The 25,414-nt window shown below is 51.7% G+C and overlaps 1 protein-coding gene across 1 annotated transcript in view; it reads right to left on the reverse strand.

Moving 5' to 3' along the window:
- The window catches only part of PRDM5 (PR/SET domain 5), an 83,432-nt gene that overhangs the window by 51,374 nt on the left and 6,644 nt on the right, over window positions 1-25,414 (reverse strand). The window contains exons 2-3 of the mRNA XM_053911638.2: window positions 19,032-19,115; window positions 6,235-6,357 (exon numbers count right to left, since the gene is read on the reverse strand). Of these exons, the coding sequence (XP_053767613.1) occupies window positions 6,235-6,357; window positions 19,032-19,115 (207 nt within the window). The remainder of the gene's footprint in view (window positions 1-6,234; window positions 6,358-19,031; window positions 19,116-25,414) is intronic.

Consider the following 25,414-nt stretch of genomic DNA (forward strand, 5'->3'; position numbering starts at 1 on the left):
AGACCCTGAGGATCGCCCCAGGAACCCCGGGGCAGTGCGAACGGAGGATGCTGGCACAGCGGTGGCAGCTGCGGGAATGAAGGAGACTTCATCTGGGCAGCTAAACTTCAGTTTTTCTGCGTCAGACAGGCTCCGAAGGAGCCTAAAATAGCCCGATGCATTTAAAAGCCAAAGGGAATATGTCTCCACTTGCTTTTTTTCTCTTTCTGTTTACTTTTTGGTGACTCACAAAATAATCTTCCTTTTCGGTCAGACACTGGGTTCGGAGCCTATCGCTGACTCTGCGGCCTCAATCCCCTGCACAAAGTGATGCCGCTTTGCCTGCCTCCGCCTGACCTGGTCCTGTTCTCAGAGCAGCTCCTTGCACATAGTCTGCAGGGGACGAGGCTTCTTCGGGGGTCGACGTCTGCCCCTCTGGCTTTGACTCCCCCACTCCTGGGCTCTGTCACCTTGGGCAAGTCCCTTATCACCTCTGAAACCCTTTCATTTCATCTGTACAGTGGTGACGCTGGGCTGGATTAGCTCATCGCTGGCAGAGCAGGAGTCAGCCACAGGGGACAGCCTGGTGATGAATGTCAAGGGAAAGGACACCCAGGCTGTGAAATCACAGCTGCGTCTCCCTCTTGGCCTCACCCGACTGACAGGGATGGTGCCGCAGAACCCAAAGGAACATTTAACTCGGGTGTCAGTGGCAAGCTGGAATACAGACCTTGTGAGGGTGGGTGGGGGGCTCTTCTCTGAAGGAGAGTTGGGTAAGACAAAGTATACCCTGCACGGGGGCCAGAGTTCGGACCAAGTGACCTCGAAATGCCATCCGTCTAATTCTTCCCGATTCTCACTATCTCACCGCACTGACCCCCGGGTCTCTGGGGGGCGTACCTGCTTTCCAAACGGCCCCTCTGCCATCCGTCTCCGGCAGGACTTACAGACAAACCACAGCCTCCTCCGACCATCCTCCTGCGCCCCTTCCCTCCTGCCACGCCCCACCAGACCAGATTCCACGAACCCGGGCATCTGGGGCTCATCCCTGCTGTTTTGAAACAGCAGAAGTAACTGCCTCTGGGTTTTCCAGGAAACAGTGATCTCCACTGTGTGCAAAGGCACATGACCCCAGAGGAGGCCGTGGGCGAGCGGGGGGTTCCAGCTGCGTCTGTCTGTGACGTCACCTGCATTTGTTTACTCGCCGGCAGGCTGGCGTCCACATGTGGACGATGGAAGGAAAACCATGGCCAGGAGGCCGGCGGAGGCGCAACATGCTGTACCAGAAAGTTTGTGAGTCGGGAAAATCCAGCCTCCCCGCCTGAAATGACAAGTGGGAGACCAGCACATGGGGACAGCAGCTTCAAAACCAGTGCTGGGCTTCAAAATTAGACAATCCAGACCAGAGTGTGTAGTTTGGATTCCTACTCAATAATCAGCAGGAGGAGGGAACAATGGATGAAAGCAGAGAAAAGAAAAAAAATACTAACATAGCTCGTAAGGACTTCATATTTAATAACCTCTCACTTAACTCTTTACAAAACCCTTCGTCCGTCCCAACCTGTATCTCAGTATGATTTGTAGAGAGCTCAACAGGCAAAGCTAATGGCCACGAGGAAAAGCGGTCATTCCACAGGATGACAGATGTGTAAACTACGAATCTAAGGGGAAGACCCTAACTCTTCAAAGGACACATACTGTAACAGCCCGTGGTGTTGCCACACTCCCCCCTGTCCTGTAGGGCTGGCCCAGCTGCCGTGTGGCGCCCAGTGCTGCGGGGTGGGCTGGGGGGTGTCATACATATCAGGTTGCACAGGTGACTTGCCCTGACCCATGAAATATGATTACAGGCAAAGTGGACCGTGTCCAAGCGAAAGGTTTCAGCATCACCGCATGCTTGGGCCACCTCTCCCTAGCCCTCTGCCTGGAAACCGGTGTGCCTTCCCAAATGAAATAATACATTGATAAGTAACAAAGTTCCCTACTCCCCTCAGGGACTTGTGACCACAGCGGGGCTGGTATTTCAAACTTCATGGGACCCAGGGCTAATGATTTTACTTCCGTGTAAGCCTTCACCTACTGAAAATTAAATACTTACCTTAGCAGATGATAGCGTGAAAAGACAAATCTGCAGCTAGTGAACTCATATTTTTATGGCAGTATTGAAGAAAATCACTAGGCAGTCGCACCTTACTATTCTATAAAAGCCTAGAAAACATTGTAGCAATCTACTTGTATAAATCTGAGAAGAAACAAATAGAAAAGAAACAGAACTGGAGGAAACTAAAACTTGGGGCTATTTTGATATTTCCTTTTGCTGGGTGCCTGGCTGCGCAGCGGGATCCACGACCCCCGGAATTCTGCGTCCCACTAGTGACGAGTCCGTGGACCCTGGAGGCTGGAGGACCGTGGGGAAAGCCCTACCCGTGCTCAGAAACATCCAGATCGCTGCTCTGTTTGGAGACTCCCACACGACCTCCAGCTCCGAGGGCTCTGGGAGGCCTGCCTCAGTCTCGGGTCTTCCACGGGGCGGAGCCGGGAGAGCAAACACGAGGGAATCAATTAGGTCTCCTGGTGACGGGGACCCACACTCACTGCAGAACTGCGGCAGAGCTGTGTCCGCACCAGGAGCTCAGCCGAGGCCCGGTTCCCTTTCAACTCCCTCAGGCCATCGGTCCCTACAGCCTGGCACCCCTCGTGAGGTGAGCGGGACCCCGCTGACTTCCCACATGCCGCTCTTTCTGAGAACACCAAGCCACCTTTCATTTACGTTGAAAACGTTTTGCAGAAAGTCCCAGGCGAGATTAAGGAAAATATATCCTTGAGAACATGCGATGTAACACTCTCTTCAAGTTTCAACTTTAAGTGGCCAGTTCTGTATTTAAACAAACAGTTTTCTATCACAAACAATGAGAAAGTTTTGAAAGCCTACCAAACACGGAGGTCAAATATTTTTCCAAATATTACATATACATTTTTGCTTCCGTGTAACAAAATTAACATTTAGTAAGAATCACCCATTTCTCGTGGAGCTTGAGGACTCTTTTGGTTCACTTTAAGGCACATCTCTCGTTCTGAGACTGCTCTGGTTTACTTGGAAATGGTGCTCAGGAGTCTGAACGCACAGTTCACCTGATTTGCTCTGAAATGTGGGCATGTGGGGAGAACTGTCGGCCTACGAGAGCCTTCTTCAATAACTCGGATACTCAAACCATCATTTCCAAAGCAAATTTCCCGAAATTAAATAAATTGCAAAACGAGAAATATAATCGCGTCTCCAAAAAGAAGTTCCAACCCTCTGCCAAAACAGACCTCGAATTCTTAATCCCTTGTCCAAAAAAAAATTGGACCAAGTATTGACGTTTTCCACCAAGAAAGCCACATAGCCACAAATGGTTCTCATTTATTCCACTCTCGGGACATGCAGCTCAAATAAAAAATTTCCTGAATGCCCCAAATTTCAGATGCAATTTGGAATGCGAGGGATTCTAATGTTACACAGGAAACATTAAGCTCCTCTCCCACCAGGGCAGAGCATCCAGGTGCCCTCCTAGGGAGGGTGCCCGCCCGTGGAGGGCTGACCACAGTGGCCCCACTACAAGGCTCTCTGCCCCCCGGGGCAGACGTGAGTTTGAACCCGGAGCCACTGGCGACTCCAGCCACTGTGCAGGTAGCACAAACGTTACCTTGAGGGGCTGACAGAGATCCACGTTGGGCTCCCTGGTCACGGCACCGCGCCACCCCTTTCAGCAAACGGCATTGTGGGGAGAGAAGGAACTAAGGCTCTATCATTGCCTCTGCACCAGAGATGCTGAGGGGCCTATGAGCATTCCCCACCGGTTCTAATTAGACTCCAGGGGGATGCCACACAGAGCCTCGGGCTGCCTTCAGTCCCTTGTGAGTCCCATGTGCCTCAGCCCTCAGCAAGGCAAGCAGGGTCTCCTGGAGCACCGAGGTTGCCGGGGCCATCTTCCCTGGGTCCGGACTTTTGCAAGGACAGAAACCCAGCTGATACAAAGGAAGAGAAGCGCAACCCTGGGGGGGCCTTAAAAACGGTGGCTACTCAGGAGGAGAGGTCTGCAGGAGGCTACAGCCTCGTGGAATAAAAAGCGCACAGCGGGGCAAAGGTGGGAAGTGAAAGGCAGAGAGAGCACGTTCCAGCAGCAGGCACGCCGGGGCCGAGGCTGGCCTGGGAGACGCTGGGGCAGAGCTCCAAGCCCGGCTCAGCTCCTGCTGGGCCGGGGCAGCAGGGACAGCTGCAGATGCTGGGGGTAGCGGGGACAGGGGACAGGGAAAGGTTCCTCAGCTGAAGGAGCTTGAGGAAAGCTTAAAATCACGACAGAAGCATAAGAAAAGGATTTAGTTTGAAAAGAATACTATTTCCAAAAACCCCATAGTAAGGAACATACCAAAAAACAGTTTAGCAAAAAGGTCATAGTTCTATAGGCAATTTTGAAATGAGTGAATTTATAAAGAAACACAGACTGAGTCTATAAATTAAAATTATAACCTGACTGAGGTCCTGTGAGATGGGTTTGCCTCAGGAAACTATGGAAACAGGTAAGATACTTCAAAAAGCAATGTCTACACATTAAAAAAAAGACCCGTTTGCATTTGTGGCTGCACCACTTGGCCAGTGCACATCATAAATAACTGTGCAAGGGGTCCAGATACACCTGGCTGCCAAGAGATCCTACTCTCCCTCCAACCCAGCCCTTTGGAAAGAGTCCTCTCTCGTTTTTCATGTAAAAAGAGACAGTAATCACATTGGTTATGCAATACTTATTTGTACAAAACGTGGATGGCTGAGGACATCAGGAGATGAATATTCTCGACGACAGTGCCTCCTGGCTCCTTTAAAACCTAATTCTGTGCACTTTTCCTCTCGCCACTGTTGGCTTTACACTTGGAATTGAGCGACATCAGCACAGCACTCAGTAAATATGAAACTCTGAGGTTTTATCAATAGATGAAGGCAAAGCTTCTAGAACACTGCATAGGGTAAATGCTCAAAAAAATGTTAGTTCCCTTATTCTTTTCTCTCCTCTCTTCTGCAGCTTAAAATCCAGGAGCCGGGTTTCCACATGTGATCACTCTATTTCTCAGTGGAACACACTATTTCTTTATTCTCTTAATCATCTGTTTAATGAGTTTTAACGAGACAGCCCCTCTGAAAGTTCCTTGCCTTAGCTTCTCGTCTTCCTTTAATTCCCACTGAGGGTCCCCAAACCCAGCCCGTAGCTGGTGTCAGAGCCAGGGTTGTGTGCAGCGCCATATTAGGCTGCAGGAACACAGAATTCAAAAACACGGTTCCCACCCAGGATGGTTCCTTTTATGTGTCCACTTGACTGGACTGCCGGGTGCCCAGGTAGCTGTCCAAACAGTATTTGGGTGTTTCTGTGTGGACGTTTTTTGCATGAGATGAACATTTACATAGATGGACTTGAGCCAAGCAGACCGTCCTGCACAGCGTAGGTGGCCTCCTCCAATAGGAGAAAGGCCTGGATGGAACAAAAGGCTGGTCTTCCCCGAGGAAGGAGCATTGTCCTGCCTGGTGGCTATCCCACCAGAACATCTGCTCCTCTGGTCTGAGGGCCTTGGGGTGGGGCTTCAGCTCCTCCTGGCCGCAGAGGCTCACAGTGGGGCCCTGGCTCTGCAGAGGCAGCTCCCGCCCGCCTCCTTAGCTGCCTACGCCAGTTCATTATAGCGCATCTCTCTGTGTCTCTCTCTGTCCCTAGGTGGGTAGGTGGGTGGGTAGACAGACAGACAGACAGACAGATACAGTCCCTATTGGCTCTGTTCCTTGGGAGAATCCTAACACCCTATCCTTAAGAAGTTCAAAGTCTAGTTGTAGGGACACACCCAAGTAAACTTTGCCCAGAACACCTTTTCCAAACAATAACACAGAATATTGTGCCATCAGCCAGATAAGCCATCAGATTTTTTAAAAAACTACCAATACACATTCACGGAATGAATTTAAAGGGCTCAGCAGCATGATCTGCCAAAGACCGTATAAGCCGGTGTAATTCAATCCGCCCAGAATTGTCATAAAGCAAGTGATCCTGTGTCCATTCACCCCACGCGGCCCCGCCCTTTCCTGCCTGTGCCAACGAGATGTGATTTCTCTGCTTTTACAAGGTAGCGGCTGTCTCTGAAGCAGGTCATTGGGAAATCAACCGAAAACAGAGTGCAGTTGTAATGAGTTCACGCCCCTCCCAGAGCTCAGAACAAATGAGAATCGACTCCACTCACTTGAATGGCAGCCAGGTTCTTCTGCTCCTGTGACGGAGCCTCGTGCACGAAGCGAAGCCAGTTGGAGTGCCGTGGGTTGGTAGCATCCAAAATGTACAGGACTTCCCCCTTACTCCCTCGAACCTGCAACACAAAAGGACCGATTTACCCGCGCAGTCCATGTCAGCCATTTGAAAAACGTCAAGGTTAGAACGTGGTATTTTTCCTAAGTATATACCTTTCTCATTAACAGGTGTGGAATAGATGCTGGATTAACAGCCCTTCTGTCTATCCCGGAAGAATACACAGAGACAGAGCCTCCCGTGTCATTGGGCTGTTGGCTGGATGACTCACAACAGCAGTCAATTCTCAGAGGCCATCTGTGAGAGCTATCACCTGTGCTGATAGCTCTCTTCTAGTCAACATTATTTACTTGTAGGCAGATCTTAATGCACGTGTCGCAATTGCAATTGTTGAGGGGGTGCACCCCCCTGCAGCCCATCCTCTGTGTCCCACGGAAGGGGACAGTACCACGTGGGGGCCAGGGGGCAGGATGGCCCCTTCACTTTCTCTCTCCGCCTGCTTCCTGAATCACTTCCCCATGAGGAGGACGCGCTGACCTAACCAGGGAGTCTGACCTCCACTGCCCCTCATCTCACAGCTTGTTAAAGTGGGGGAACAACCCAAGTTCCGTTCTGTCTTTCCCTGGCTTGCTCGAGGCTTGCTGAGGACAGTGGGCTCTCTGGGTTTGGTTTCATGCCATGAGCTCTCCTGGTCAGATCCCCCCAGCTCTCCAGTGGAGGGACGGGGTGCCTGCCAAGGCAGCAGGTAGTCCACCAACACCCCTGAATCCAAGTTGTTCAAATCTGGCTTCTCACACACCCCTGCGCTGCTGGCACGGGGCACTGGCTCTGCCTCGCAAACACCTGCCCATCTCTGCCGAGCTCATTTTGTGCGGAGATGCCGCGGGAGCCCAGGAGAGAAGGGACAGGAAAGAGCGGGTAGCTAACCACTCATCTCGTGCAGAGCTTCCAGATCTCCAGCACCAAGTCACACACAGAGCACGGCTGTAAATTCTCCTCTGCAGACTTGGGGTAGGAGAAACAAATTCCAGATTTCTAAAATTTTGTCCCATAAAACAAAGCACAACCAGCCCAATGCATATATTTTCATGATACATTTAGACAATCATTCGTTCATCATTTGACAAATATTTGCATCTCTACCATGGGCCAGGAACTTGCTTACAGCCCTGGACTCTCTCAGCAAACAAGGCAGATGAGGCCCGAGGTCCCAGCACCTGAGTAAGGAGCATAGGACACAGCCTCAGGTGGAGAGAACACTTGCACACAAACATGGCAGAGCAGGAGGGCACGGTGGGAGGGGACAGGGCGCTGCAGGAGGAGGCGGTCACGCAGAGCCTCACGGAGCAGGTGACCAGAGAAGAGTTCTACAGGAAGGGGACGCTCTGGGGGAGGGAGGGGAGCACTGTGCAGGGGCAGTGGTCTGGGGCAGGTAGAGAGGCCCTGAGGCAGAAACACCTTAGGTCTGTTCCAGGAACAGCAAGGAGGCCATGGGCCGGAACAGAAGGAGCCGCGGAGAAAGTGGTGGGCGTGACGTCAGACGGGCTGGCAAAGGTCAGGTCATGCACCGGCCGCAGACCGTCGGTGGGGGGCCCTTCAAGCCGTTAGATTGTCTGCGCACGGGACTTGCATCTTCCTGCCTGACCGCGACATTCTCCTCCTGGAAATACCTAACACAGGCAGCCAGAGGAAATCCAATCCGGCCTTTCTCTTTCCAGAAAAACCAAACGCAAAACTCCAGACAGATGGCTGTTATTAAAGTCTCCATTTATCTATTTTCATGCGATACCAAGCCCTGAGGTAATAAATGGAACATTTTTAAAGTCTCACAAAGAAAGAAGATTCGAAATTCCTCTTAGTATCACATTCCAGCATCTGACTAAGCTTTCCAGAAAGGGTCCCTTTTTTGTGCCAATCAGAATTCATCTTCCAAACACCGTCCTCTCGTACGTGAATGTTCACAGAAACACAACGTGCTGGTCGGTGTCCTGCTGGGGACCTGAGGACTGTCCTCTGCCCACCAGGGCCTCTGGTGAGGTCAATGAGCTCCTCCTGCATCAAAACCACCCGCACCCTGACTCCATCTCACAGGCCCGGCCTCCGAGGCCCGGTCCACAGAGCAGCCAGCTCAGGGAGGACAGCAGGAGAAACCTCAAGGGGCAGCAAAACCTTCGCACCTCAGCACGGCTGTGCACCTGGCTGTGCCTTCGCCGCTTTAACAGCAGTTATCACTGTCCGGGACCTCGGCAGGCCCTCATTTCTGTTCAATGCCACCGACATCACTTTTGAGGCATCCAGGAGAAGTGCGACCTGGCCTGTCCCTTTCCAGTCCAAAGCTGAGTAGTGCTGACCCTACGCCACTGCCGATTTCACCCTCCTGACCAGCAATGGACAGAAAAATCGCAAAAAGATGCAGCTCGATAAGAGAATACAGAAAGAACATTAAAATAGGTAATCAACACAATTTTTCTGAAATGAAAAGCTTAGTTAAATTGACGAGAGTTGAAGAAGCATATTTATTCTTTGGATGGTTAGTTTTCACAGGAGAAGTACAATGTTACTTATTTTAATATTTCCTCCCATTATTTTGAATGCCTCAGATGTTTGCACTGCCGACATGCCGGCTGTCAGGGGCCGCAGGGCAAAGCCACCAGGCAGGTCTGTCCCCAGACGCAGTGAAACGTAACCAGGGGAACTTGATTTCCCGTGCGGTGAAGCTGAATGGCCACGACGCAGACTCAGATCCCCCAACTAGAGCAACGATGTCCTTCCGGAGAAGTCCCAAAGCGTCGCGTGGTATGGTTTATCCGCTAGGGAAAGTGTTTCCTTCTCTGCCCACAAGGCTCATCAAAGGAGGTGGTTTTAAGCACGGAGATTCAAAGTGTAGGTCGCTTCAGAGCACAAAACGTCACATTTTCTTGGTCAAACTACAGGCGTTCTTGCGGCCATTGTTTGTGAGGAGGCCAGGGGCCTCCGCCCAATGCTGAGTCGGCCAGACTTCAGGACACCTCCAGGAGCACCAGAAATGGGGGGGGGGGGGGGCGCTCACGTGATGGATTCTGGCCGGCGCTGCGGCCAGATCAAAACCAAAGAGACGCATGTCCAGCCTTCAGCAAGGACCGTCTCTAGGAAGCTGTTGTGATCGATCGTTTGAAAGCAAAGGGTGTGATTTTATTCCTGCTGATTTTTCAAAGGATTCTCTCTAAAATTCTTGCTCTCTTTGGTGCTTACAAACAGAGACACACTGAGCACATCTGCCTTATTCCCCCCACCCCAACCCCTCCCCGCACTAACAGTCCTGGCCCATGGATTCCCTGTCCTCGGATGGGAAAGAGGGCGGAGAGAGAAGACACAGGTTTGTACGGGTCCTGGTGTCTCCTGACCATCACCCAGAATACAATACCCACGAAATCAAATTCCTTAAAAAGCCTGATGAGAAAAACAAAGTCTTTTTTCATTACAATAATTAGTGCCCTCTATGTTTCAGGCTGAGAGAAACCTCCGGCCGGCATTCCAGAGCAGTAAAAATGCTGGGCTGGAGGCCAAAAGCCAGACAGGGTCCAAGCCCTGACCGCACTGCTGTGGGCGAGCGGCTTCCTCTCCCGGAGCCCAGCCAGGCTCGCCTGACCTCTCGGGTGGGGACAGCAGCCGCCACCCTGTGGCCTCACGGAAACCCTGCCAGCCTCCGGTGCGAGGGGCGCACGACAGCTTTCTACCAGCGGTACTTTGCAATCACAAGCACAAGTGAACCGAGGAAGCGGGCTCCTGCAGACTCACAGACACCATAGGGACAAACACCGCTTCCGATGGCTCATCCGGGAACACGTGGACCGTATTCTCCCACGTCAGCGTTTTCTAGGAACAAACAGGACAATATCCTAAACGCCACCGTTCGCATCCAGGTGCACAGTCACAAGGCCTTGGCCTGAACACCTGAAGTAAGGGCAGGTGCCCTCACGAGGCAGGTGCCTCTCACCTGGATAGGTGCTCCCTCAGGCTCTCAGACCAGCGACGGCCACCACCTGCCGCTCTGGCCTCCTTGGTGGTTTTAATTTCTCCTCCACAGAGAGCCCTTCCAGTTTCTGAAGGCCAGAGTCATGACGTGAAATCTTTAGAAACTGATGATCGTGTGAAAAACAACCCTAATCTCCAAGACACCAGAGATCATGGTATTGAGGGTGTTTTTAAAGGAAGACGCTTGGTACCCACACGCTTCCAGGCAAAGGTTACAGGAGCACCGAGTAACAGGGCCACCGTGCCATCCTCGAGGAGAAGAAGAGAAACCAAAGTCCGCCTGGCTCTGAGCCTGGCGACCTCGCTGAGTTGGGGGGACCTGTCACGGGCAGCCACAGTCCCGCCTGGTACCCAAACCAGCATTAGTGTGGGCTCGCTGCATAGTCACCACCAACAGAACAGCTCAAACCAACACGGACCTCACGCTGCCACCATCCCATGGGTCCAAACTCTGGGCGGCTGGACAGGCCCTCCGCTACAGGGGGCAGGGGAGGCTGTGCCTGCAGGCAGCTGCTGTGCCCCTTCGGATAAGGACACACTCGGGTGGCCCGAAGCTGCCCCTTCCACGTTAGCCAAGGTGATGAAGGGGGCTTCATACTCTACATCATGCAGTTGTGTGAACAAGACAAACGCCTCTCAGTGTAACAGAAACATACAGTTAGTGTCAGGAATTTCTTCTTATGTTAAATGAAGGGACGGGAATAAATAGAAAAGGGCCCTAGTACATACTCTTCTAAAATTCTAACTCTAGTTCTTCGTAACCAGTTCCTTTGATGAAATTAATATATATATTCTATATATTTTTATATATTTTTTACATTTATACGTATCTTTTCTACATTTCCCATTGCATCAGTTTTCCCCAAACCTTCCATTGCTTTTGCGCTTGGCCTGAGCACGCCTTCACCCGTGTGTGTGAAGATACCAAGCCGACACCAAGACGTTAACACGTACGGAAACTATTGACTGTAAATATTTTCCTATTACATTTTCACCTCATAAAAGCACAGAGAGCCATTAGCAACACAGATGCCGAACACAGTGGAGGGAGGGAGGGAAGGAGGACTACACTCAACAGGTATTAGGTGACGTCGGTTTGAGTTTTTAAAAGCAGGCTTTCCCTAAGAGATTTAATTTTGCAACAAACGACCTTTTAAGATAAACCATCTAAAATTACAAAGTGACAAAAACACCTTCTCCGTCCAGGGCGCCGCGCCGCACCGGCGGCTGGCAGCCCCGGAGCGAGGAAAACGTGCCCCACGCACCTTGTAAAAACCCTGATGTTGGGCTCTGACCACCAGCGCCCTGGATCCACGGCGGCAGCTTCCAGCGGTACCACCGGGGGCGTGGAACCAACGCTAGCACGGTCTTCGCAGCCAACTTCCAAAGACAGAGCCACCTGCGCACGTGGGTATTGTCACGTCTGTCCCACGCACATGATGACGTCGACGTCCACTCACGAGGAGCCCCTTCCGACTCCAACGCCTCCGGCTGCACTCGGGACTGTTGCCGGATTATAGTTCCTCTAACGCTTCTCTCCTTCGGGAGTGTCTATGGCTGTCGGTTCTCACCTGAACGAGAGCTGGAGATGCTCCCGCACAACATCCTGAACCAGCTAACAACTCGTGTTCGAAAGCTGACAGGGATACGGTGCACACACCATGTCTACGTAACGCTTTCCCAAGGGCTGGAGCTCCGCCCCTTCATCAAACAGGCTCCTGTTTCCATGACTTGATGTGTGAACAGCCATGTCAAGTGCGGGAAGACCAGAAGGCTACAGCGGCCTCACCTAAGTTCAAGTCTGGCATGCTGCTAGGTAAGTCATTGGAAAAGAAGACTTCTGGGTTTCGGGTTTCCAGGTGAGTGTCGCCGACCCTCAAGCTTGAAATGAGGGAGGAGACAGCCCACTGGGGTTCCACTGCGCGGAGATGAGACAAATGGATGAGGATGGTGACCGGCGCTCTGGCCGTGGAGTCCAGGGAGAACTCGAGGGAACAGAATTCAAAGGAGGCATGCCAAGTGACCTCCACAGAGCCCCTCGCCCTGCTAAGTCAACGGGCTGCGTGGGCGGCGGGCACTCTGGACCATGCTGCTCAGCACACCCTCGCAGGCAGGACAACGTCCTCTCCCCCCGACCCGGCAGCGAAGCCCACAGGTTAGAAACAGGGCGCAGACCACTAAGCTCCACAGTCCCTTCGGGAGGAAAGAACGTGTTCCGCCTTCCGCCACCGGCAATCTACATAGTAACGTGTAAACTGGAGACAGCGCGCAAGCCAGACCTGGGCAGCAGGTTGACACAACCCCCTTCAGGTGTGTGGAAATGTCTGCGATTGAAAAATCCACAATTACCATCTTGAATGAGGACAAAAGAATACGCATGGGTTTCAACTGATCTCTAGGGCCTGACAGAAGGAAAGACTTTGCAAAAACCATGCTTCGTTAATCAAAAGTTAAAAAGTAACAAATACGCACAACAAAACATTAATTATCTGAGCTGTCCTAAAAATTCTTCAAAGAACAAAGTGCTTTCAGAATACTCATTTATCATACAGCACGGAAATTACAGCCCAAATCATTAAAGGGAATTTATTCACGTCCAGGAACATTAATCTTCTTTGTACAAAATGAAAACACGGAATTCCTCAGGTAGAGTTTGGTGCGAAGGCCCAGCGGCGTTTGGAGGGTCTCCAGTGTGTGCAGAGCAGCGGCAGGCGAGCCGGCGGTCTCTGACTTACACAACATTCCCTGCCTCGCTGTAGAAAAGCCCATCAAATCCACCTTTTATAACAAACCGAAGTTAGCACTACCGTTCGTTACTAAAGCAGACTGAAAACGAAGTGACCACACAACAGCGCTCACACACTCAGACACACACAAATCAAGCTGCTCGGGGCCTTTTGGCCCGCCCGCCGTTCTCACGTTTAATTTGCTGCATAATAACAGCGAAAGATCTTGGCAAACCAAAACGTAAACCGCCCTGAATGCCAACGCAGCCTGTGTTGCTGCGGCATTAGAGACGCCGCAGACGGTGGGCATCAGGAGGCTGGCATGAAGACAGAAAAAGAAAGAATCTAGAAAGACAAGTAAATAAAGTGGCAAATGTGGAGACTGAACAAGGTACATTGGAACCTCATTCGCCATGCTGGAGAAAAAGAAAGAAAACCCATGTCGACACAGCCAGGAGACCGGGGGTCTCTGCGGGGCGCGTGCCTCTGAGGTCTCGGGCGCTGCTCCGGCTCAGCTCCCTGACGCCCGAGACTGGAACAGAGAAGCCTGCCGACTCAGCAGGAGAGCACTGTGAAAGGAGGGGGCACGGGGTTAGGAAAGCAGGGGGTGGAGTTAGGAGAGGGAGAGGAGGGAGAAGGGGGGGGCGGGGAGGGAAGGGGGGCCCTGCAGGCCTCCCGCTGAGAATCAGCGGCACACCCCACCCCGATTAAGGTCTCTAGAACCATCTGGCAATGTTATGATGGAAACTGAAACAAATACATACATTCTCTCCCAGCTTTCCAAAGCCATGAGCAACTTCAGTGGGTCAAGTCCAGGGGCACATAGATCAAGACTCCACCCCTTTTCATTTCATTGAATAAACATGTTTGTGGCACCAAGAAATCAAAGTGCAACACCATTTAGTCACTGGGAAGGAGCTCGAAGTCCCCGAGCAGGGACAGACCCACCCTGCATGGTGACCGCAGCACCACACCTGTGTCAGGTGCTCAGAGCAGCGAGGAGAAGCCAGGTGGGCCAGGAAGGAATGAGGGGGTCTGGGCAAGAAAGGAGGGCCGGTCCCAGGGAAGGGGCAGCAGCAGCAGGGGTACCCACGTGGGGGCGAGGGGAATGTAAACTGTAAGAAAGTCAAGTGAGCAGCAGGAAACGCGGACGAGGACGAGGGAGACAGGTCCACAGTGGTCAGGGCACGGGCCCTCAGGCAGGGGCCGCCCCGCTGGGCAGCCACTACCGGCTTCTCAGCCCACAGTGATATCCTGAGGGGCTGCTCTAGGCCTGCCTGATGGGCTGGCAGGAACAGATGAAGCAGACTTCTGGCTGGATATGGCGACCTACGGCATGTGGTCAACCTCCTCCAGTTAGCCCGCCCAGGGCCCCGGCTCAGGCCACCCTGGACCCCAAGCCTACACCTCATAGACACAGCAAGCCGGTGAAAACGATGACAGGGAAAGACTCTGAGTGGAGTGCCCCTCAGACAGCTCAGGGCTGGCTGCCCCGGCGCTGTGCTAACCGTGACTCTGAGGCTTCAAAGGCGCGAGGCGGCTGTGCTCGCCAGGTGGGCTATCAGAGGACAGGGCAGCGGGTCTCCCCAGCCAGGCTGCACCGGCCTCACGCATCAAAGCCCCTCTGGTGCCCAGGGGGCGGGGCGCCTGGGAGAGCCAGTGGTGGTCACCGGGGGCCAGGTCAGGTCAGCATGGGCTCACCCCCATCTCCATGAGAAAGTGGCCATGCAGGAAGACAGAGCCAAATGAGGTCCCACAGGAAAAGATGGGAATATTGTGTTCCGAAATTACTTAAATAAACACGGCTCTCTAAAATGTAATTTTACGTGAAATATTACCCCAAAACATAATGTTTTCATAAAATATTCAAAAGCAATTGCTAATAGGTACAAGGTTTCTATGTTGAGTGATAAAAATGTTCCAAAATTAGCGGTGACGACTTCACACTGGGACCCTTGCTCTGAACATACTGAAAGCTACTGAGTTACACACTCGAAAGGGTGAATGCTGGTGTGTGAACGATCTCAATACAGCTGCTCTAAAGAACTCACAAGCGCCTCCCCCACTTGCGTGGAAACTGTTAGTGCGAACGGGAAGCCTCGCTCCGTGATCACCAGTCAGACCAGCAACATCAATGCTACTCCTGGGCGAGTAAGAGGAAGCCCGTATCATTCCTGTCGGGGTTCATCGTGCACGGGAAGGCACACAGCAAGCTGTCCAGACACAGAAGCTGCTGAGTGAACCAATGACAACCGTGTGGCTCTCAGGGAGAACACCACCCAGCCTGGACGCCATCCTCCTTCCTCAAGGAACAGACGTGTTCCAAGGTCCGCCCTGCCCAAGATGCTGGCCACCCCACGCTCCAGGTGGAAAGTTCGGTGCAAGCACTCCAATAATGCAGAAAGGGTTGTGTTTCTTGTTTGTTTGTTTTTTTAACCAAATGACTTGGCCTGGATTCCCAGGATTCTTCTACTCGTACCACAGGCTTGGTTGCGTGGCCAGGCGTTGGCTGACATCCGCAGGTGGGAGCCTTCCTGTGAAAAGCAGAAAACGACAGCCACCGGGCCAGCGTAGGTCTTCCAGGAGGCACGTAGCCCCCCACGGCTCTGCTTCGTCCCCAACGGCAGGACGGGTGTCAGGAGGGGTGGTCGCGACTTTTGTCCTGGGATTCCCAGCGTTCCACCAGGCTTCCTGGGTGGCACTGGCCACTGCCGTCTACCCTAAGTGGTTCCATTTGGAACCTAAAGCAAAATGTTATCATCTGCAAAATAAAAACATTTGGCGAAGACAATTCTTTGTTCCAAACACCTAAAGAGACTTCTATAAACAATCGAGAAAAATCAGAGATTTTAAACAATTGAAAACATTTTTTCCAAAAACTAAAACACATTGGAAACCTGGTTCTGAACCAAGTTCCCAAACAGCAGAACAGCTGTAATCACAAAATAACTGCAAAGAGAGAGGAAAACATCTAAACAAAACGTCCAGTCCAATAGCCAACCCCCCGCTTCCCTAAAAGCCATTCTCCGTCAAACCCCCGTCCTCACAACAAAGAGAACCATCCACCAGGCAGGAAATGCTAAGGGAACGTAAGCCGTTTCTTTAACCTTTGACTTTCATATCGTCTAAGAACGCGGGTGGTAAACACAACACACATTACTTAGTGTGTTTATTAAGCATTAATGAGTCACTACGTACTGACTATGACAGACACTGTGCACCGATGTTCTAGAAGCCGTGAAGCAAAGATCGCTAGGACAACACCCTGTCCTCAGACCACAGTGCAGCGGCCCGCCCCATGTGGCCCAGGCCACACACTTCAAAGCCATTTTGGACTTTGCTCTTCCGCACACAACCATCAGCACGCCCCACAGGTAAGAACTGCCTCTGACAACGTCCAGCCAGGAGCCAGCCACTCCTCGCCAACCCCACTGCGAAGGCCCAGTCCATCTAGTCGCTCCTGGACCACAGAGCAGACTCCGTCCTGCCTGGGACCCGCGGGCTGCCGCCTCCCCTGGCCTGTTCTCCGCACCGCAGACCCGGGCTCTTGTCACGGCATGAACACAGCACACAGGTGCCAGGTGAGAGGCCCCCCCCACCCTCCCGGCCGCTGTGACGTCCCTCTGCCGCGGCTTGGCATTTCCCCGGCGACAATGAAGTTGCCCATCTCTCGTGTTCTTTATTGGCCATTTGGGTCACTTCTTGTGTGAAGTGCCAGTTCAAGTGTTTTGCCCACTTTTCCGTTTTGAAATCAGTGTGTAGTTCTTGAGCTATTTGGGACTCAAATCCTTGTGCAGACTAATGCCTTAGAAATATCTTCTCCCCATGTTACCTGCTTGCTGATTCTCTTTGCGGTGCCTTCGGATGAACAGTTCTTCATTTTGCTGGTCTCCAACTTACCATTTTCCCCTTTAGAGTGTTTACTGCTTGCTATTTAAGAAACCTCCGCCTACCCTAAGATCATGAAGGTATTCTTCTACGTTTTCTTCTACAGGCTACTGTGTTTATTAACCTGACATTTACAACGATACTAAATTGACTTTTTATATGCGGTGTGAGGAAAGGGTGAGAATACTTGTTAGCCACACGGACAGCGTTTTTACCCAGCACTACTGCAAATGCCACCCTCCACCCACACTGGTGGTGACATCCTTGTCAGACAGCAACGCTGCTCGGCCACCCCTGAGCCAACACAGCATCGAATCAGAGTTCTTTCATAACAGCCCTGACGTCTGACAGTGCAAGTCCTCCAGCTTTAGTCCTTCCCTTCAAAGCTGCCTGGGCTGCTCGTGGCCTTTGCATTTTCACGTAAGTTTTAGAACCAAAAACGAAACAAACGCCAACATGCTCCCTCCCCCTACCGTGCTTTCGTGCTTCCCTGACAGGCCGGGTTTGCTTTTGTGCAGAATTCCAAACAGCCGCCTTGTTTTTCAGTAAGAGAAGAGAAACCCTGAGTCCCCACGTCCGTGACCTCGGTCCGCTTCCCGCGAACCCTCCCTCCCTGCACCCCCAGAGAGGGGAAGCAGAGTCCCTGTGCTCTGGAGTGCTCCCCGTCACAGCCCTCTCTCCTCCTGGCTCACCACTGAGACCCTGACTGCCCCGCTCTCTCTGCCCACTGCCCCCCACACCGCTCGGGTGGGCCTTCTCCGAGGTCCGGGGACTGTCCCTGCCCACGCTCACTGGTGTCCTCCGTGGGAGTCAGGCCCCAGGTGTCCATGCAGTTGATGGGTACATATATTCAGAAGCTCCCTTGCAGACCCAGCTCTTGCCACACATGGTACAAAGGTCAAGGTTAAAGGAGCTGAGTGTAAAGTCCACACTCGGGTCTCGGATCCCACTCACAGTCTCCAATCCAGCTTCTCTGGAGCCCTGAAGTAAGGGTTACCGCATGCTTGTGAGAAACAAGGAGAGAGGAGGTATTGATTAGGGGCTACCCCAGGGTGTGGGTGAAGTGGGCAGTGGGGGTTCGGGAAGGAAGTTTCCCCAAACAATCTGTATTTATTGTTTTCAAAGCCCAGTTACATAAGGAGCCCCCGCTCACCCGTATGTACATTTATTGTGAAATAATTTACTATAATGATAGGAGATTAACAGTTCTTACAAAAATGCTTGCAACCCTTGTGATCATATACTTTGGAAGGTATATTTTTGAGAACATGTCATTTAGCCAGAGGCACAACACCTCTTCTGCTGGCAAAACAGAGAGAACCATGACAACTGGCCGTTGTGACAGGCCGCCGTCCGAGGGCGGAGGTGGCCGCCTGCCCTGGCGACTCCACGGGCCTCTGCTGTGAAAAACGGGGTTTTCCTCAGGCCTCACGGGGACGGATTTAGGAAAACAAACAAAAACTTCTACACTGCCCCTGAGCCGGGCGCAGGCAGGTCTAAAGCAGACAGCTCTCAGAGCCCCTGTGCACCCACCTCACCCGCCTGCGCCCCTTCCGGGACCCTCGCGAGACCTCACCTTCTGCGGAGGAGGGAAGAGCACAGCCTGCCCGAGAGGCGGAGTTTAGACCCCGCTCTGTTTTCCCCTGAAGTCCCTGTATGGAGATGGACACGGTGTCGCGTTTTGAAAGGAGGGCACGTTTTAGGGCGGGATTTATCGTTCCGATGCAGAGCTCAGCATTGATTCTACGCAGTTACGACTACGACTGGGAAAGAAGGGGAAAGTGTCATTTCGTGTACAGAAATCAAATCCTCCACCCAGTACCAGAATGTGCTTATTTTGAACTCCAAATACCCCGATGCACGGAAATTTCTTTTTCAGCAGTGAACTCCATAAAGTTCCAAGTTCTGGAATTGTCCGGTAAGATATTTCAACAGTATTTGTCCTTGAATGCCAAACTTTCAAGGTGCTCGGGTTCCCTAAGAGAGCAATACTGCAATGCTGTAGGAGTCGACTAGAATCCGTATTTATTACCCGACCTTGCGAACGCGTGGAAGAGCATGAAGAGAGACGGACTTTCACTGTCGAACATCCCAGCCCCAGCCTTACCTCCCACATCAGCCTGTAGTCCATGTTCTCATCCAGGTCCTCGGGCATCCTCTTCTCTCCCGCAAACGGGCCGAACTTCTCGCCCTGCACAGGGGATGACATTGAAGAAGCATCAGTACAAGACTCCAATGACGAGGAGAAACTATCATTTGTCTCCTGGAAAAATTTCTTCTGCTAAGTCTTCATGCTCCATGATTGAGACACATTTAAAATGTTAACCAATTTATACAACACAAAACATTTACATATTTAAAATCCAACTTAATCTGTTTTTAGCCCAAGATCCTGACTGTAAAACACAGGAGCCGAGATCAAAGGGTTAAACTTCGGAACCTTCAAACCCAGACCAGGCCCTGCAGGGCTGTGTCCTGCACGCGTGGCCCTCCGAGGACAGGCACTGGGTTCGGCCTGCCTTGAGAGACAAGCCCACCAGGCTGAAAATCGCCTGGTTTCCATCAAAATCATAAATTCATCCCAATTATGATGAAAAAAGAAGTAGGCTTGCCATTCTCAGAGGAAGACTTCATAAATAAAGTTTAAATTCTCCTGCCAGTCTCTCAAACAGCCAAGGGGCACACCGGAAACCAGAGCTGTCCCAGCACCTGCCTGCAGCCCACCTGTGTGAGAGCCTCAACTTCGGGGCCCCGGGAGGGGGCTGTGGGAGCTGCGTCCTGACCAGCTCCCAGGTCAGGGGCCCCCGTGCACCAGGAGTGGCTGCAGTGGCCCTGGAGGGACCCATAAGGTGGGCCAACAGCTCAGGAACACTCTTCTCACTAAGGCGAAGGAAGCGGGGACTGGAGAGACCCAGGGAATGGGCTCGGGGTGGCGGCCAGATGTTCTGTGAGCTGTGTTCAGGGCCCTGACTGCGCCCGGTCTCCACACGAGGCTGCCCTGCCTCCCTAAGGAGACAGAGGACGCAAAGCCACCCAACTCTCCGGGGGACTTGGGATGACCACAGCTGGGGGAAGAATAACCACCAAAGCAGCATCTGAAGGAAAACAATGACTTAATGAGCAACAGAAGACCCAGCTGCCGGGGACAGTAAAATGTTAAAGCATAAAGGAGTTGCCACCTGCTCACCAGCCCCTCATTTCCCAGATGAGGAAAGGGGCCCGAGAGGCCGTGGGCGACGGAAGAGCCAGAGGACCCATCCTTAGTGTTAACTTGGAGGCAGGAAACGCTACAGAGACCCGTCCAGTCCAGACTCCGACCCTCCTGGGCCAGCACAGGCACACTGCTATTTACAGCAACACACAGGTGCTGGCACAGAGCTCAGGGCGCAGGCCTCAGGGCCACACGTCCCGGCCACGCCATGCTGACAGCGGACACTCAGCATCGCTCCTCAGGCAGACACAACAGCACCAAAGACACTCCTATAAAGGGGACTTGTCCTCTGCACAGCAGGAGACCCTCCCGGAATTGACTGGCTGTGCAGGATGGAAAGGAGAGGAAGGGAAGTTAGCGCTTCCTGACCTGCTGTGTGCCACACGCCCAGCGATGCCCTGTGAGGATGCCCCTGTCCAGCAGGGAAGGAAACTGGGACCCGAGAGCTCCCATCACTTGATTAAGGCCAGACAAAGGACTGGGAACCTGTGGTCTGTTCTCAGCCGAGGGCTCAGGCACTGTCCCTGGCCACCACTCAACACGCTGGCAGATGACCGCACCGGCCAGGGGCCTGTCCACAGCAGGCGGTCAACACAGTGACGGGGGAATTGAGTGGGGAAACCGAGGACAAAGCCAGTCTGGAAGACAGGCCAAAAACCAGGTGTGTTCTGGTAGCAAATGTGAGGGTTCTGTGTTAATGCAGGTAGGTCAGCTGTTCGCCCCACGTGGTCATGTGTTCAGCCTTGATCAATGACAGCAGACGGTGATCATCAGTGCACACACTTCCTGATGCAACTGATCTACCCGGACCGTCAGTACGAACTTGGAGGGAAAACCATGAATCGGCCAGTCCCGAAAAAGACTGAAGAGGAAGGAAACCCAAATAAATGCCTGAAAGGACGTAGAGCGTCGACTACTCAAAACAAGACTCAGAAACCGACTTCAGAGACCGCTATTCAATCGCTCCACCGTAAACGCGAACTATGACAACTACGGCCTTCCGTCGACCCACAGCGAGAAGCGCACTGTGCGTCTCGGCTGAGCACATTCACACAGACACGCAGAAACACACGCATGGGACCCTAAAACAGAAATTCCGCGAAACCATACTCCCCTTACGCTGCCCAGGGCACGCCCATATCGTCTGCTCGATTTTAATCACTCGTGTCAAAATACAAGTTCTGGCCGAGGAACAGTTCCACAACTCACCAACAGGCTGCCATCACAGTCTGCAAAACACCGACACAAAGGCAGACACAGAGGAGGGGACATACGAGACTATTTCGCTCTCTGGATTTGAGGAGACGGCCTTCAGCGTGCTGCTGAGTGCGTCGCAATAATCTGATGGAGGGCACGTGAGTTTCTGGGGCTGCGAGATGACAGAAATGCGAGTGGCCCGCTCCCAGTCGCGCACAGCGCTGGCGGTGAGAAGCGCTGCAGGTCATTAAGACAATGTGTCTGTGTGTGACTTCACAGGAAGATCTCCAAACACCGCAGACACACCCTCCCTCTGAAGCTTCCCCCAAGGACCGCAGCACCTGCTGCCCACCCCCGCTCTAGTTCTAACTCTTCCTTCACTGTGGTTTCCACTGTGCAAACAGGGCTTTTTTTTAAAATTCATTTTTAGAGAGAAAGGAAGGGAGAGAGAGAGAAGCATCAGTGGGAGAGAGAAACATCGATCGGTTGCCTTCTATACGTGCCCGAACTGAAGGTTGAACCCACAGTCTGTCGGGGCACAGAGGGCGCTCCAACCAACCGAGCCCCCCTGCCAGGGACGGCACTTTCTTATCATTCTAAGTTCCTTGTATACACTGCTTTATCCACTGACCTCCTCCTGTGGAAACTCTAGCCTCCGTGTAAGCTGCTTCTGTCTAGTGGGCTTCAAACCAGGTTGGGTAGCACAGGCAGGTGATAATACAAGGTCCGCCTACAAAAAAGTCCATTCATTGTTAATATAACAAGAATGGTTTGTGTGACATCGATGTCACCTGGCAGCCAAGGAGAGTGGACTGGAAGGCACATGTGTGGACAATGATGACTGTACTAGTCAGTGGGGGTGGTAGACATCGAGTGATGAGCATGTGTACTGTGTGGCCGTCATTCAAAATGACTGAGCAAGTAGAGCAACAAACCTGCATCACATTTTGTGTTAAGCTTGAACGTTCCTCTACAGAAACTGTTTGGATGACTCAGAAGGCTGCAGCTATGAGAACTGGTGATTGGCAGCTTCATCATTGTAATGTGCCCACTCACGCATCATGTCTCATGCAGTTTTTCGGCAAAACATCAAATCACCCAGATGACTCAGCCCCCCTACAGCCCAGATTTGGCACCCTGAGACTTCTGGCTTTTCCGAAAACTAAAATCATCTTTCAAAGGGAAGAGATTTCAGACTGTTGATGAAATTCAGAAATACGATGGGGCACCTGATGGCGACTGGGAGGTAGCCTACTCTGAAAGGGACTGAAGCACCATCTGTCCTGTGTACAATGTTTCTTGTATCTTCTTCAATAAATGTCTCTATTTTTCATATTGCATGGCTGGATAGAGACCTCAAATAATACAATATATATATATATATATAATATGTAGTTATGTAAAATAAATATATATCATATATAATTATTTTTTCTTTTAGTTGGACCATATGAAATTGTCAACATTGGACCATTTTCAACCTACAAAAATGAAAATTTTTATGATTCATTATAATACAAATTACATACATATGCCTGAGCAAATTAAACACCTAAGAGGGGGTCCATAATTAATGTTAATAATAGGAAGAAAACCAACGTCTCAAACTAGCTTCTCGAAAACAGCAAAATTTCCCAGCTGCCCTCCTGCCCTGGCTGGTTTCCCCTTCTGTGGCCATGCGGCTGAAGACCCCACACCAGCCGCAGGGCTCGGCCGGTGCTCCCATCCTCCTGCCACAAACACGACCTTCCGTCTGTGACTTCACCCGAGAGCCCTCTTAAAATTCTTCGCTTCTAACTATCTCAGGGGCCACCATCTGCAACGCTTCTGAGGCTGGACAGGAAGCAACGTCAGACCCCGAGAACAAGTGTGCCAAGGGCAGGTCGGGGAGAGGCCAGGAGGCGCGCTGGGAGGGCACACCCACTCCCACAGTTTTTCCACGGTTGAATGTTGTTGCCAGATAACTGCAAATATTTTAGAGATGCTGATGACTCAAGTGCGTATGTGAAATCCCCACCTTTCTATATTAGAAAGGAATTCCAACGTTTCAAACTCTATGCAGGTCCAATAAAATATAACTGTGAGACAAAACCAACCTACAGACACCACCCTGTCCCAGTCAGACTCACCGCTCAGACCAACCCAAGCCCAGCTGACAGCGGTGCTCTTTTGCAGTTTCTGAACAAAGCAGACAATTATCCATTCCATTTGCCACCCACTGGGCTAGACAATAACTTTTATAAAATATATGATTGCAAACATGTGGGCCATTTTCTGTTGTTTTGCTTAATATAATTGGTAAGAAGTTGAAAGCAAGACTCACTGCAGATTTACCCCTTAGGAGAGCGGGGACCGCACAAGTGGAGGCTTCCCGAGGTCTGAATCCTAGTCCTTGCTGCCGTTAATTAGCTGTGACCTAGGACATCACAGACATCTGAGCCTCAGTATCCTCACCTCTAAAACTTAGGGATCTGGGTTGAAAGAGGAGGAGGAAGGGCGCAGGGGAGAGGGGGAGAGAGAGCGGGAGAGAGAGAAAAGGAATGGAAACCGGAAGGCTGTTAAGAGAGATTTAATAGACAAAACCAAATGTAATAGGTGGACCTTGATTGGATCCTGGTTCACAAATAAACTGCTTATAAAAACATTTTGGAGGTAATTGGAGTAATCTGAATATGGGGGGAACTAGGCAACATTAGGAAATTGCTGTTATTTTTGGTGGATGTTAAAATGATATCATGGCTATTTAGGAGAATGCCCTTATGCTGAACTATTGAGGAGTAAATTGTCATAAAGTCTGTAATTTACCTTGAAATGGTTCAGCAAATAAAAAATGTATATACACATAGCTGAGACACATCACAGGGAGTTCGATCTGCAGTTGAATCATTTCTGTGTGAGATGATGATTTTTCACAGAAGGGGCCTAGTGCTCCCACTTGGAACATAAGTATATTTCAATGTTAAACTACTGTGCACACATGCACTCTTGCAATGCAATTAAGCCTTCAACAAAGTGCAATTCTGAAAAATATCCAATCTCCTTTCCCTACTGTGACTGCCCGGCAGGGACAAGTTGCCTCCCTGTATCCATCCTCCCACATTCGCCTTAGTACCAGAAGGCTGGCCTTGTTGAGGGGACTGATGTGACCAGGTAGAAAAATTACATATACTACCTCCTCATTTAGACAGGGTGGAGAGCTAATAAGCAGAAACCACAAAAGTTCTTCAATGAGAACTGGGTCAGCTGGTGAGTCTTGGTTACTTCTTTCTCCCCACCTGGAATAAGAGCATGAGAGCTGGAGCTACAGCAGCCATTCTGAGGCCAGGAGAATTGCAAAGTTTTCCACCCTGACATTTTGAGTTGCTGAATGGATAGCCAAGCCCACCTGCCAACTTCTTGTCATTGGGAGAAGGTAGTCCCCAGGTTTAGGTTACCACAGTTGTCTCTGTTCCTCTCAGCTGCTACGGGAGAAGTCAGGGAAAAGTGCCCAGGTGCCCAGGTCCCGGAATTACTCTTTAAGAGATGCATCACGGATAGAATAGGTATGAAATGGGTCGTGCGGGAGAGCTGTGAGGAAGGAGAGATTCTGGGCACGTGGTGACCTGCCTGCTGCACCGTTTCCCTGGACTACTTGCTTTTCATGAGCAAAGCCACTGCTCCTCTCGTGCCCGGGCAACGGGGTGCAGGTGAGGCCCCAGGTTCCCGCCTGGAACTGGCGTGAGGCTTTCTCTCCAGGGGGCGGAGGAATGAACTGGAAAATCCAGCCCTGCCCATTTCCCGAGCTGAAATCCTTAGAATGTTGTTGATCCTTCCCTCTCCTTCACCCGCATCTCAGCGGCACATTCTGTCCCCACTGTCTACCCACACGGCCACCACGCTGGTCCGAGCCGCCGCCACCTCCCCTGTGGATGACTGCGGGAGAACCCTGACGAGTGTGCCAAGTCACACACTCACCCTGGGCCCCCATCCTCAACAGCAGACCAGCACCCTCGGTAAACTCAGGCCAGAGCAGGAACTACTCCTCTGCCCCAAGGCCCACAGCGAGTGGCTCCCCCTTCACCCCACGGAAAGCCAATGTCTTT

Source organism: Desmodus rotundus, chromosome 9 (genome assembly GCF_022682495.2).
Source record: "Desmodus rotundus isolate HL8 chromosome 9, HLdesRot8A.1, whole genome shotgun sequence".
Lineage (NCBI taxonomy): Eukaryota > Metazoa > Chordata > Mammalia > Chiroptera > Phyllostomidae > Desmodus > Desmodus rotundus.